The sequence below is a fragment of the Grammomys surdaster genome, unplaced genomic scaffold (assembly GCF_004785775.1).
Source record: "Grammomys surdaster isolate TR1022 unplaced genomic scaffold, NIH_TR_1.0 125617, whole genome shotgun sequence".
Lineage (NCBI taxonomy): Eukaryota > Metazoa > Chordata > Mammalia > Rodentia > Muridae > Grammomys > Grammomys surdaster.
Genome location: NW_021620459.1, coordinates 503,447 through 517,865, shown reverse-complemented (window position 1 = coordinate 517,865; position 14,419 = coordinate 503,447). Strand labels below are relative to the sequence as shown.

At 47.5% G+C, this 14,419-nt stretch overlaps 1 protein-coding gene across 1 annotated transcript in view; it reads right to left on the bottom strand.

The window, feature by feature from the left end:
• Positions 1–1,493: 1,493 nt before the first annotated feature.
• Il17d (interleukin 17D) overlaps positions 1,494–14,419 on the bottom strand; it is an 18,673-nt gene continuing 5,747 nt past the window's right edge. The window contains exon 3 of the mRNA XM_028787203.1: positions 1,494–2,325. Coding sequence (XP_028643036.1) covers positions 2,019–2,325 — 307 coding nt within the window. The 3' untranslated portion in view covers positions 1,494–2,018. The remainder of the gene's footprint in view (positions 2,326–14,419) is intronic.

The following is a 14,419-nucleotide window of genomic DNA, read 5'->3' as shown; positions in this document are numbered from 1 at the left end:
ATCTGCTCTCTCTCTCTCTCTCTCTCTCTCTCTCTCTCTCTCTCTCTCTCTCATTCTGCTTGCATCACAACAGCAAAGACCCAACATCATGGATGCTCAGAAGTCACTTCGCCTCTCACACTTTTTATTTATGTGGTTTGAATGTCACATGTTCCCCATAGGCTCATGTGTCATGAGCAAGTTCTAGGCTAGCCTGGGCTACATGAGACCCTGTCTCAAAAAAACATGAAAACAAAATAAAAAGTCCTCAATCATTGTAGAAGGCCCAGTGGTCCTTGTGCTCACAGATAAGCCCTGGGAACTTAGAATGTTAAACATACAGAGTTGTTCCTTCAAAGGAGCAGACAGAACCTGTTATCTGCCCAGAAGGCTGAAGCAGACATGGTTAACCTTTACCCTATCTGTGTGGCTTAGACCGCACCAGATCCTCCCCAGATCCTTATCCTGGAGGTGGGGCCAGTGAGAGGGGGTAAGACACTAGGGTCATGCTTTTGAAGAATATCTGGGGACTCTGAGTTTTCCTCTTGTCTGCTTCCTGGTCACCATGAGATGAGCAGCTCTGTTCCATCTGCCTGAAGCCATACGTTCCTCACCGGGAGCCCATAGCAACAAGGCCAAACAAACCCTGGGCTCAAGTCTGATGCCTGGAGTACAGGCAAACCTTCTGCTTCCAGCTGGTGTTGCTGAGGTATTTTAACACAGTGACAGAACATGGTGCTGTAACATTTCTGAGGTAAGGAACGCAGCCCAGAAGAGAGCTGGCAGCCCAATTCCCTTCCAGCAGCTCTTGTCTTAGTTTAAGAAAGAGGCTGTGTCTTGTCCAGAGTTGTTGCCCAAGAGTTTGGTGACAGGAACTGAGCATCCAAGAGACATTGCTTTAGCTTCCTATGGCTCCAGCAACAGTGCCTGAGGTAAGTATTAGAGCAAAGGTGTACTTGGGCTCACAGTTCTGGAGGTTCCAACTTAAGGTCTCATTGTCTTGAGTCACTGGTAGGTTTGCCTGATGGTGGCACCAAGGAGCCTGTGATAGGCAAAACAGGTGTAGGACTAAGTGCAGGAGACAGGTCCCCATGGGCACATCTGCTGTGACCTAGGGACCTCCCTGAGACCTATTTTTTTTTTTCTGGAAAGTGAGTCAGGAGAGGGTGTGGCTCACTGATAGAGATCCCACTTAGAATGTTCCAAGGCCGGGTTCCCTCCCAACAGTCCAGACACGTTCACCTGAACAAAATCTGGAAAGAAATGAAATGTACACAGCCAGGGAATCCTTCATCCACTGTTGTTTTAGTGCCTGCAAAAGAATGCACTGAGCAGCAGACGTCCCACCTAAATGAGAGTTTAACACCCAAGCCTTCCCTCTTCCTCCTCCTCAGGGTTGGCTTGATCCAAAAGCCCATAAAACTCAGCCCATCTGTGCTTGGAGCTCTCAGAGAATTGGCTAACATGTCTCATTCCACCTCCTGCCACAAATTAAGACCAGTGGCTCTCGAATGTGAAAGAACACCACCAAAAAATTTAATCTTCATAAAGTTGAGACCATCCATATGCTAAAGAACAAAAGGGAGTTTGGTTCCTGGGCTCTCACATCCCTCCCTCTCCAAGGACCTTGGAGGCCTTCGGTGCACAGATCAGAAGTATCCATATCACCTTAGCAAGCCTGGGTAACAGGAGGGACTCAGAGACAGGGCACAGCGCAGCTGAAAGGAGTTCATCTGAGCACCACAATTATGCGCTCAAAAATCCTACTAGAGGGAAACGGAATGTATACAGTATGCTTGTATATCAAAGAAGTTTAAAAATAACATGCTCGCTCTACATTACTAATATGAAAATAGTTTCTGCTACTATTCAAAATGGTAGTAGGTATGTAATGTCTACTTTAAAATACATTTAAAGCTCACGTAGCTGTCCTTTTGGAAAAAGTGGGCAACAGCCAGGGATCATGGGGTGTGTGTTTTGTCAGGGCCAGGGGACCTGACGCACGCAGGAAGCTGGGCCATGGCGGGCAGTCCCTGGCATCAGCGCCCTGCCGGCCTATCGGCTGGCCCCAGCAGCAGCTTGTCCATGCTAGAGTTGGCACTGTCCGTGGACTTGTCCGGCTCGGGCACGCAGGTACAGCCCACTGGGATGGTGATGTAGTGTTCGGCGTACACAGAGCGGCCGCCCGCACAGGCCGCCGTGCGCCGCAGCACCACTGCTGGAGAGAAGACGGGTGTGCTGCGAAAGCGGAAGTCCTCCTCACCGTAGAGCCCGGTCAGGCAGCCTCGGCACAGGCAGTAGGCTTCGGGCAGGTACCTTGGAAAGCGAGCGGGGTCGTAGGAAATCCTGCAGACAGAGCGAGAGAGTGAGGGCCTCAGCAGGAGCATCATTGCAGAGTTCAAGGCCAGCTTGGATTACATAGCAGGCCTGGCCCAATGAGGAAGGCCTGAGAAGGCTGGACCTGATGACGCACCCCCGCACTTAGCATCCTGGTAGGATGTTATCTGGAACACAAGGCTGTGAGCCCCGACCCGGAAAAGATTGCTCTTCTAAGGCACATGACCTCAGATGCTGAAGGCGGCATGGACTACTAGGACACCGTGTCATGTCAGTTCTGAGGTGTCATCTCTGTGATTCCAACTTCCAAGCCTACCAGGCTCTGCAGATCCAGATGTGTTCCCTGCGGGAGGTAGGCAGGGACCAGTTCCTGCAGATAGTCATACCTGTGCAAAGGGCCATAAGGTGACCCTGTCCAGATGCATGCTCTCTAAGGAGCTAAAGCTACAGCAGGGGACAGAGAGATGCCTGGCCAGAGATATTTGAAAAGTGAAAATGATGGTTTAAATTCCATCACTTTGATTTTTTCCAACTCTTGCAAATTTCAACTCACATGCCAAATGTAAATACTTTCAGGTCAGCCTATGGCCAAATCCCAGGGGAGGCCACAGGTCAGCTACAACAGGTGGCTCACTTGGAGACAAAAGCAACCCCAGAACAAGAGCCTACTCTCACAGAAGCCACCTACACAGCCACAGAAACCCAGCGGGTCGTGAGGAGGAACCTAGGACCCTTCTTGAATGTCCCCTTGCAGAAGCAAGGGTTATCGCCACTGCTTGTGAGACTTCTGTGTGCCTAAATTCACATCCACTAATCTATCCATCTAGAACACAGGCAACCTCTTATGGGTCTTTTCTTTCCTGTGGGCAGAGTCTAGAGACCCTCATATCTATGGTCATGACCTTGACCTTTGCTAACATGTCCAGAGGCAGACACACCCTGAAGACCCACTATGTATCAGCAAGGGAAGCACCAAACAGTGGCCTCTGAATCTAGTGAAGAAAATGGAGATGGAGAGACGGAGAGGGACAGGCTTGGAGATCTTTCTGTTCTAGACCTGGGGATGTGGGGGAGGGGACACTGACCATGCCATTCCAGCAGAGTACAGTGCCTACCCAAGGACATGCTTTCTCTTTAAATACTAACGAGGGCACTTGCCGACAAAAAGACCTCCCTTTGAAAGTGCATTCAGAGTACACACGCCATGGTGGAACAGGTCTGCAGAAAGCAGGCACTGGAAATGGTGGTGCTGTTTGGGGGAGAGGTACCTGGTTCAGGAAGGCCTCCTGGACATAGAACCATTCAATTTTGTTTTCACACTGTTTCCAGGGACCAGAGAGAGTGACAGCCGATGACTAGGATGGAGGTAAATGCAGCTGGGTCTAAGCAAGCACTGATTTTGTGCATCTGTGCTTCCCTCCAGCACAGAGTATGCAAACATCTATTTCTAAAGGCTATTGCTAATGTTTGCTCAGTTCTACCAGCAGGAGTTTGGGAGCAGAATGGACCTGGTGAGTCCTTGCTGAGACCTATCTGTCTCCTGACGTTCCCTCTCACTGAACGTAAGAAGAAAAAGGAAGTCCTAAATAGCCGGGATGCATAAGATCTGCAATTATTTCCATCGTTTATCCAACTCATAGAACTCACCTCAGTCCTGTTCCAGGAATCCAGGCAGAACACCTATGCACCACCCAAAGGCGCGAGTGGAAGAGATGAGAGTGACTCAGAGCAAGAGGGTAGAAGAACATTTGGAGTAGAGGCCAAAGTCAGAGTTGGGCAGTGTGTCACAGAGGGAGAGTACAGGGTGGGAGGTGTCAGAGAGGAGAGTGAGGCTGTGTCAGGAACTTAAACCAGAGTCATGGATTTGGACTGGACCCTGACAGGTTTCCCTGAGTGATGTGACACCCCCCCCAACTTCCTGGTAGAAGCATGTCTGGGACAAAGAGGGAGTCTCGGTCAAGGATATGGTTTTAATGTCGGGATATGGTTTGTAGTTAGATATGGGAGTGTGTGGAGGGAGAATGGCAACAGCGGGAGGCACCAGCTTTTCAAAAGCATGAAGTCTGAGTACAGAGACTAGAGCTCCAGCCTGAGAAAGGCAGAGCCTAGAGATGGGGCTGCTCAAAAATTTCAATGAGGATGGAGCTAGTTCTTCAGACAGGCAGAGAAGACTTTCATTCTACTTGCTGGAGCTATAACATAATGCTAGAGACCGGGTGATTCATAAAGAATAGGACGTTTACTTGGGTATGGTGGCACATCGCAGCGCTGGGGAGGTAGAGGCAGGAAGATCACGAGTTCAAGGTCAGAGTGGACTACATCTTATGGCTTGGTTTCAACCACTCTAAAAGAGAGGTCTATTTAACATTTAGCTCAGTTGATTTTGGAGTCTTGGAAGCTCAAGAACACGGCATTCTTGAAGCAGTTCAAATGGCAAGACAAATAAATCCCTCCTGCTCAAATCCCATGCATTATGAAGCCATTCATGTCAATATAAAGTACTATGACCTAATCACTTCCCAAGAGCCCATCCCAAACATACCAGCAACACATGAACTTGAAGATTGAGATTCTTCTTTCTTTCATTCCTTTTTTCTTTTCTTTGTTTTTGTTTTCTTTTTGTTTTGTTTTTCAAGATAGATCTTCTCTGTGTAGCTGTGACGGTCCTGGAATTCACTCTGTAGATCAGCTTCCACCCAGTTTGTTTTGTTTTCATGAGACAAGATCTCATTATGCAGCCCTGGTCATACTGTAACTTGCTATGTAGACCAGGCTGGCCTCAAATTCAGAGAGATCACCAGGTATGCAGTGCCACATGCCTTTAATCCCAGTACTTAGGAGGCAGAGGCAGGTGGATCTCTACAGGTTCTAGGCCAGCCAGGGATACACAGAGAAACCTGTCTTGAAAAACAAACAAACAAAAAAGGAGATCTGTCTCTGTCTCTTGAGTACTAGGATTTGAGTTGTGTGCTACCACTCCTAAGCTTAAAATTACTTTTAAATGAAGAGCCAAAAAACCCAAAAATATTAAGTTATTAAATCTTCCTCATGGGAGAGCCAGGGAAATCTATTGCCTGACTGACTGCAGAAGGTATCTGAGTGGCTGAACTTACAGTTGGTATGTTGAGACACTGTGGTCTGTGTGGCAGTGCCCTTGACATTTGATAGTTTGTACAGCAATGGAGACTGGTGATGACTGGTGAGCTGGGCAAAGATGTGGGATCTGCTTCTAAGATCACACCGGACTGTGACTGTGATCAGGCAGGACCATGGACATCAGGCATTGGGGTCATAGCTAACTCCAGAGGAGGGTCTGGAAAATGCTACAGGGACCTGGAAGATGAAGTACAGGGCTTTGCTAAGCAGAGAGGCAGAGGAGGCTGCAGACAAAATGCAGCCACACACACCTGGACCAGAAAAGAGGTGACTGTTGCAAAAAGTCACATGGCTGGAGCGATGTGTATGAGGGTTAACATAGGGAGGGCATGGGGGTGTGTGTGCACGGGCGTGTATAGGAGAGAATGATTGTGTGTGAGCACGTATGTGTAAACAGAAGCATGGGAAGAGGTTGGGTGTGAGATATGAGCACATGCGTGTGTAGACATGTGAGGCTATGTGAGCATGTATGGTACACAGATGTACATATGGGCATGAGCATGAGCATGTTTGAATGTGTAAGCACGTGAGACTGAGAATAGATACGTGTATATGTTGAGTCTGTGAGTGAGACTGTGAGAACACATGTACTCATGTATGTGATGGCAGGCTAGGGAATTTGGTGGGCGGGACAGGGTGTATAACAGCCCTGGAGCCACAGCAGGGGACAGGAATTTAATCTCACAGCTCTCTGAATGGGGAAAGAAGACAGACCACCCAGCATCTAGAGAGACTCCTGGAGAACCCAAGGGACTTCTCAGAAGAACTACAGAGATGAGGCATTTCTCTTTGACATGTTTGCCCTGAGACCATCGTCTATCCAATTCAATTTCAACCAACATCCTGGGTGTCCTTTGGGAACAGCTAGCACTCAGGTGTCACTCTGGGTAGTTTCGTAGGTAAAACTATTCTTGCTTGGGTACCTGATAGCCAAAGGCTCATCCAACTAAAAATATTCATCCCAGTACATCAGTTGGTCCCCAAGCCAAAGCTCTTGCTTCTCCCTTGAACCCTTTGGACTAAGGCCAGTGACAAGATACTCCATGTGCCATCCTCATGTGTTTTCAAGATGTGTCTCCGACACCTAGATTGTTCCCTCACGCAGGAAGGTGTTCAACCTAGAGACCAGATGTGCCGTTCAGGGCAGTGGCTGTCACTCAGAGGGACCAGCACCACAGAAGGGGGAGTAGCCCCTGAGCTGGCAAACACCCAGCTTCCTGCCAAATTGAGAGAAATCACCAGCTCTGTGGGAAAGAACGAGGCCTCCCAGAAAGGGGACCCTTTCTCTTCCCAAATGTGGAAATACAGCCCAGTAGAAACCACCTGGCCTCTGAGGCCAGTCTCCTGTCCTCTCTGAATCTGCTCTGTGCAACCTTAGCCTAGGTCTTGGTTGAAACACATCAAGTTTTCCCCAATGACGAATCAGTGGCGTGGCCCTGGCCCTGTGTGAAGTTTGGCTCTGGTGAGTGACAGCTGGTGGGGCTTAATCCAAGAACAAAGGACAAGTCCTCCAGAGATGATTAGAGGTGATGGAAGCTGAGCTCTTGGAGGAATTTAAGTGACAGCAGAGACAGAAAAAGAGCGATGCCCCTGGGGCCTGGGCATGGTAGGAAACAATTCTAAGCGGTCTGGAGGCGGAACTCAGAGAACAATGAACACATTCCCGGGAGGAATCTGCCACCTGATGTGTGCTTGTGAGGGCCCAGTGCAGCCAGGCAGCCACTGGCACAGTCTCCTACTTCTCAAAACATTTCCATTTCGAAGCAGCGGAGTCCTAGTAAGACTGATCCTCTCTGGGCAACCCAAAGATCCCCATTCCCAGGCACCAAGCTAGGGGTCCTGACCAGAAGTTGGGGCACCCATGAGTAAGTGGGGACAAAATGGGCAGCGTGAAATCATGCACACTAGGGGCCAGTGAATTCAACCCAGACGACTTTCCAGAAAAGGCAGGGACCTGTCAGATACAAGTCCTGGAAAGAAAATGTTGGTACAGGCTAGTTGCCGACCAGTAACCCAGAGCGAATCACTGATGCTGCCTACTAAGGGAGAGGACCTGACAGAAAGACTACCTCTCAAGCTTCCTGGGGACCCTTAGACCAGGCTTGAGTCTCCAACGTCTTGGAAAATTCCCTCATGAAAGTGTATTCCTTTAGTCCATAACAGCAGCAAATCTCAAACCAAAATCCCAGCTTTGAACTTGGCAAGCCGATCCTAAAACTCAAAGGGAAGGAAAAGAAAGGCCCAGAATCTCAGGACACATCCCAGGGAGCATGAGGGGACTCTACAAGAGACTGGAAGGGATTAAAAGACAGCAGTAGGAAGTCCAGGATGGTAGGTAATCACCAGGGATCTCTAAGGGATATAAGCAGCTTCCCTCAGGAAAGCGGAGGTTCCTCTGAGAAGGCCTGTCAGTGCAAGACAGGAGGTGCAAGGTGCAAGCAAGACTGCCAACATGGAGTTTACAGAGCACCTGTGTGGCTCTCACTTAAAATGCAGGTTCTGGCAGAGGTGGTGTATGACACACACATGCTAATGTAGCATTCAGAAGGCTAAGGCAGGAGGACTATAAGCTATAGGCCAGCCTGGGCTACACTGAATATGGGACCCTGTTTCCTGAGAGATGTGCCAATCATCCTGACCTGTTCATTATATAATTCACTCATGTATTGAAACCTTACATGGTGCTTCATGAATATGCATAATTATTGTGCTAAGGAAACTTACTCTTAGAAGAATAGAAACAATTATGGTTCCCAGTCTTCTTGTCTGCCTTCAGAGTACACGGCTCTGTGCTTACTCGCTGTCCAGTGATCTGTTCTGCTCACTTAAACTGGGCATCTTGTTGAACACGCAGATATATGGCCGCACTAAGCAGGAGTGTCTGGCCACATCTGCACTGGATGGCTAGCCAGTGTTACCACGGACCGATAGCAGCTGGTGGTCAACAACTGGATGACACATTTTCCCAGTGCCTTTTCTGTATGACCAAACCAGCCCACACTGGCCTCCAGGCTAACAGTAGTTCACACAGAAGGTCACTATAACCCGAGTTGGCACTGCCTCGGAACGGCTGTGGGACTTAGTTGTACTTCACTGGAGGCACATAAGTGAGTTTTTTAAAAATAGTAATGCTCTTCCCTCACCCCTAGAGATTCTGAATTAATTGCTCTGGAGTGGAGCCAAGATGTTGCTATTTTTTTTTTTTAAGACGCTTCCAAGATCACTCTCACAGATAGCCCTGTACAGGCTGTTTGATCTCCACATTTAAGAAAAATGAAGCCAGACTTGATGGTCCACACCTGCAATCCCAGCATTTGGGAGGCTGAGGCAGGAGGATTGCCACAAGTCCGAGGCTAGCCTGGGCTATATAACAAGACCCTATCTCAAAACAAAAAGAAGTAATGAATTAAGAAGGGTTTGACAGCTGGGTACTTCTCTGTGGGAGAAGCTTTAGCCTCCATTTCCAGCATTGGGGGGTGGGAGGGAGCGGGGAAACTATCTAATCTTCTATTTTATCTTTGGAGTTACCCTGCAGTTGGGGCTGGCAGGAGCCACCACGACACTATAGAGAGATCTCCCTGTACATAAACTACTGTCCAGTGCTCCAGGGCCTGGAACAGTGGGCTCTGTGGGGGAAGCAGGGGTAACTGGGGACACTGGAGGCTACAAACATCCTCTTCCCTCTAGGGGGAAGCTGTGGCCAGCCGGCTCATCAGCTTCTCCCTCCTTCCATTTGCTAAGGCCCCAGGGAGCCAAAGAGCTGCAGTGTCTGCTGCCAAGAAGCACTGAAAAACATTTCTCTGGCCCCTAAAAGAAAACACTGTGCATTTCTCATGAAAGAGGACATGGAAAAAAACTCAGCAGGGATTGCAGCAGTCCTGACCAGGATGTAGACACCCTCGGCTTCACCTGGCCAGGGAGAGTTAGAGGACATCTTCTCTAGCTGTTGCCATCTGAACTTGGCAGAGCCCAAGGCTGGGCCTGCAGCCGCTCCAGAGCAAATGTAGCTCTCCCAGCAGCAGGAAGGCTCACCTGCCCACCTTCCCTCTCACATATGCGGGGAAATAGAGGTCCTAGAATGATGGCACCTGGACATCTGCGTCAGCCTAGTTGTCAAGGTAGTGACTACAGTGTGGTCTAGGGAGACTGGATGTCCAATCCCACACCTGGTACGCAGTGACAGTCCAACCTGGGAATCCACTTATTCTGTGTAAAACCTATTCACCAAGTGGCCAAGTGAGATGACAGAGTATTAGGAAAGAATTTGGAAGTTCATGGTGGCGGTGGGGCCTTGCACAAGGAGAGGACAGAATGAGACAGGCAGCCCAGACTTCTCCAATGCTTTCATTCTTTTGTCATGGCAAATGTGACGCTCTGAGCAGCTGGGGAGCATCTCTTCAAAGGAAAAACTCGCTCATGCCCACAGGATGGCTCAGCTCTCCAGGGGAAGCGGCAGAATGTGGGTCCAGAGCCATCTTTGATGTCCCCGACCTTGGAACAATGGGGGAGGTGGCTGGATGTGCGAGGGCGGAGCCCACCTGGTTTGTGTCCCAGCTGTCACCATGGAGGGACAGTTCACAAACACTAGCCTCTGGCCCCTTCCTTCAACTCTGAGACTCCCTGGAATTTTCTCCTTGACAATGCAGTAATTTGGGGAGATGTAACCTCTGTCCTCCACCTTTTTAATGTGCCACTTGTGGAGGACAATATCAGAAGGAATGTCACTTCATGGCCTGTGTGGGACCGCTTGCATTTGCCCAAATCCTTCTGTTGGCACAGGCACCCACATTTTATTCAGGTGAAGAGCGTTGAAAGAGGTATCCAGAGTGAAATATTGTCATCCTCCCTGGCAGCACTCTGCATGCTAAAGTAAAGCCCCGGCCCTAGGAGCCACCAACCATCAAAGCTGACAGTAATCCGGGAACAATGCTCCATGACAATGCTTTTATTTTTATTCCCTGACAGGTGATAGGTGCAGCAGAGCTGGGTGTATTCTGAGAAGCCCACTGGGGGACACTCAGCTCTGTACTTGAGCAAAGTCAAGGTCATCTGTCCATTAAAATATATTCATATATATATATTCACATGTATATATATAAAGTCATATGTATATATAAATTCTCACACAATACATATATATATACATGCGCGTACACACACACACATACATACATGCATATACACACACACATACATATATATGAAAACACTGACATCTCTTAAGCTGCTTAGGAAAAAAGTATACCTCCTTTTCTACAGTGACCAATAGGGATGAGCAGTATTATGAAGACTCCCAGCCAGACCTAAGGCATTCTCTTGGGTGTCTGTCCCTTTTCTAAGTTACCCCTTTTTTCTTAAAAGAACATTATCCTAATCACCTGGTGTAGGAAGAACGGAGTGGCTATACTGCTGAGGCTCATCCTGCACATTACATAAAACAGAATCCACATCTTCCTGGAAGACAGAGAGGTCTGTGAAGTTGTCTTAAGGTCTTTTGGAACATTCCACAGCTATGAAGCAGAGACACAGGAAAGAGTGAACTTCCTAAGGAAAAACATATTTATGAAAGGACCCTCCACCCCAAATTCCAAGGAGATGAGAGGCCCTGAGCCACCATCTGGCAGGATGCTTGCGCTGTGCTGCCCCCTGTTGGCCAGTGCCAACTCTGCAAGGAGGGATGGATCCCTGGTCCCAGAACTCTGGCCATTTGCAGAATTCTGTACAAGAATCTTGGCAAAAAAAAAAAAAAAAAAAAAAAAAATCTGAAAATGCATGACAGTGAGAGAGTGTGTTTTTAAGTGGCAAATAGGAATGTTTTTTAAAAGGTAGGCATTTTAAAGGGTACAAGATAGTTTCCTCTAAAATTAAACTACAGATTCCCCTTAATCCTTAGCCACTGGATACCTTCCTGGAAACGTGCCTGAAACTTCAGAAAGTTTACTGCTTATAAATTAAAGTTTAAGTTATAAATTAGGTTCTCTAGGTTAACTAAAATAGAACAGTCAATACAATAGTAAGTGAATCTCAACATCTTATTGATTTTGAGACTCACACGTCTCTTGACGAGATGGAGTGTCTACATGAGATGAAGTGAGGAAAGTAGGTGCCCTGACACAGCATGAGGTGACTCTGTAAGGGTCACTTGGACACAGCATGGCTGTACTGAGATGTCATTGTGATAACTGAAATGGTTAGTGTGTGGTTGCAGAGAGGGTAGCACGCACAGCGTGTTTACACTGAGCAAAGCGGTAGTTCATGTCCCCGGAAGGACAAGGTTTCATGGTACTACTGAGATTGTCTGCATCTTAAAACATATGGGTTTCTGGAATTCTCCCTTTAGTATTCTCAGGTCACAGTTGACCCTGGGTAACTCAAGTCACTGGAAAGGAAGTCACAGATAAGGGAACTGAAGGCAACGATGGTGTTCTTGATTTCTTTACCTTTCTCTAATGTTACATGTCTTCGATGTTTAAGTCCAGGTAATGCTATGTAGTCCAAGAGCCTCAAAAACATGTTCCTCCTGCCTCAGCCTCCTGAAATCTGGACGGCAGATGTGTGTCTTACCACCTTACTGTCTCTGATTTTTTCTTTTCTCTTTTCCTTTCTCTCTTCCTTTCTTTTCTTCATTCATTCATTCATTCATTCATTCATTCATTCATTCATTCAAGATTTACTGGGCAGAAAGTGATTTGAACGGTACCAGCACTCATAGCAGCACTCAGGGCCAGTGGCTCCCCTTGTTTCGGTAAGGGCCCTGTAAAGCCCTGTTAACATTTGATGGGTAAATGTGGTCTTAGGTTTGGGGAAGATGGAATAACTAATCAACATCTCACAGGGCAAGAAGGTTACTTAGATGAGCCATCCTTTCTGTTAGCCTGGCCTTTCCTTCTGGGCCTTTATAAGTCAGCACCCACAGAGAGCAGACCACAGTTTGTCAGAGCCCAAGATCACCCTGAATGGCTGGGTCGTCACTGGGCAGGGGCGACCTTGTCTGTTCATTAGTATAGTAACTGTAGACCATGTGAACTGCATGGGCACATTTAGAGAGTAGAAGTTTCTCCATACACTGAGACTATACCGCAGGCCTATGGGCAGATGCTGAGGTGGTTCCTTAATCCCTTGCTAAGTTATATCTTCAAACATCTTGGGAGCCCACGTGTCTGTTTTTAAGTCACCTGTCCTCCCCAGCTGTTGCTCTCAGTACTGTTCCATTAAGACGTCTGAAGGTGGCAAGGCTACCTCCAGAGGCTGGCACAGGGCAGCCAGGGTGTCCAGGACAGGGTGGGCTATAAAAAGTCATCACAGCCCCGGTGCTGGCTGAAGTAAATGGAATTTCTTCCTGTGAAGAACGCTGGAAGGAAGAACTTTGAACTTGGAAGTTACTTTCCTGTACTGGTTTTATGTGTCAACCTGACACAAGCTGGAGTTATCACAGAGAAAGGAGCTTCAGTTGAGGAAATGCCTCCATGAGATCCAGCTGTAAGGCATTTTCTAAATTAGTGATCAAGGGGGGAGGGCTCCTTGTGGATGGTGTCATCCCCGGGCTGGTAGTCTTGGGTTCTATAAGAAAGCAAGCTGAGCAAGCCAGGGGAAGCAAGCCAGTAAGTAACATCCCTCCATAGCCTCTGCATCAGCTCCTGCTTCCTGCCCTGCTTGAGTTCCAGTCCTGACTTCCTTTGGTGATGAACAGCAATGTGGAAGTGTAAGCTGAATAAACCCTTTTCTCCCCAACTTACTTCTTGGTCAGGATGTTTGTGCAGGAATATAAACCCTGACTAAGACACTTGGAGAGAGGGAAAATCAGGGGCATATGAACCCACCTCAGGAGGCTTCGAGAAAAGCACAGAGACCAAAGAACACTTGCAAGGAATTAAGGGGTCACCTCAGCATCTGCCCACAGGCCTGTGGCACATCTACTTACTGTTGGTCACCAAGAGCCAACAAATTTTGTTTGTTGTGAAATAGATTTAGATGTAGGCCCTTAGAGGAGGAAAAGGTATATAAAAAAGTGACAAAGAATGCCTCAAAATAAGCTATTTTGCATTATTCATATCCTAGAGAAAATATATTTTTAGCCTACTACTAGAAGCATAAACAAGCTAAGCTTGCTTAGAGTACTGGCAGGTGTTTATCTTTGGGGTGTCATCATACAGCTGGTGTGTCTTTAAACAGTAATAACCCCCATGTCCCGGCAGTACAGTTCTGAATATATTAAGGTGCTGTTTAAAAAAATGTTCCTGAGCAATCAAGTTGATTTATTTTTGGCATTTTTGTTTTTGAAGCAAAAGAGAAACAAGCATTTATGTCACAAGATAAATGAGAAAATATTTTTATGTTCTGGGAGATGAATGTTGCTTTCCTAATAACATACCGGGACCTGGATGGAGGAAGTCAGGAGGTGCCCAGTATACCAGGTCTACTATTTTGGATCTCTTATAGTTCAAGCTGTGATGTCATCAGAGCTCAGCTCAACCATGGAGCCACAGGCCTCTAAGAATCCCACCTCATTGTCTACAGCACCCCTTCTGTGAGCCCCTAGCCCCTTCAAACCTTCAAGTACCGCCCACCTATACCGCCCCTGTGTGTCTGGGTGCATCTCTGATGCTGAAACTGCATTTCTGCAGCTTCTGCCTTTCCCTTATGATTGGGAGACTTCATTTCTCTCTATTAACAAAGACAATGTCTTTGGTAGGCACAGTAACACAGATCTGTAGTCCCAGATACTCAGAATGCTGAGGCAGGAGGATCACTTAAACTCAGGAGTTTGAGACCAGCCTGAGCAACACAGTAAGACTCTAAAAAGAAAAAATGCAGGTAGGTGTGGTCACATTAGACTTCAGTTCCGGTGTTCTAAGAGTTCCAGACCAGCTGGGACTATTGAGACCCTGACAGAAAGAAAGAAAGAAAGAAAGAAAGAAAGAAAGAAAGAAAGAAAGAAAGAAAGAAA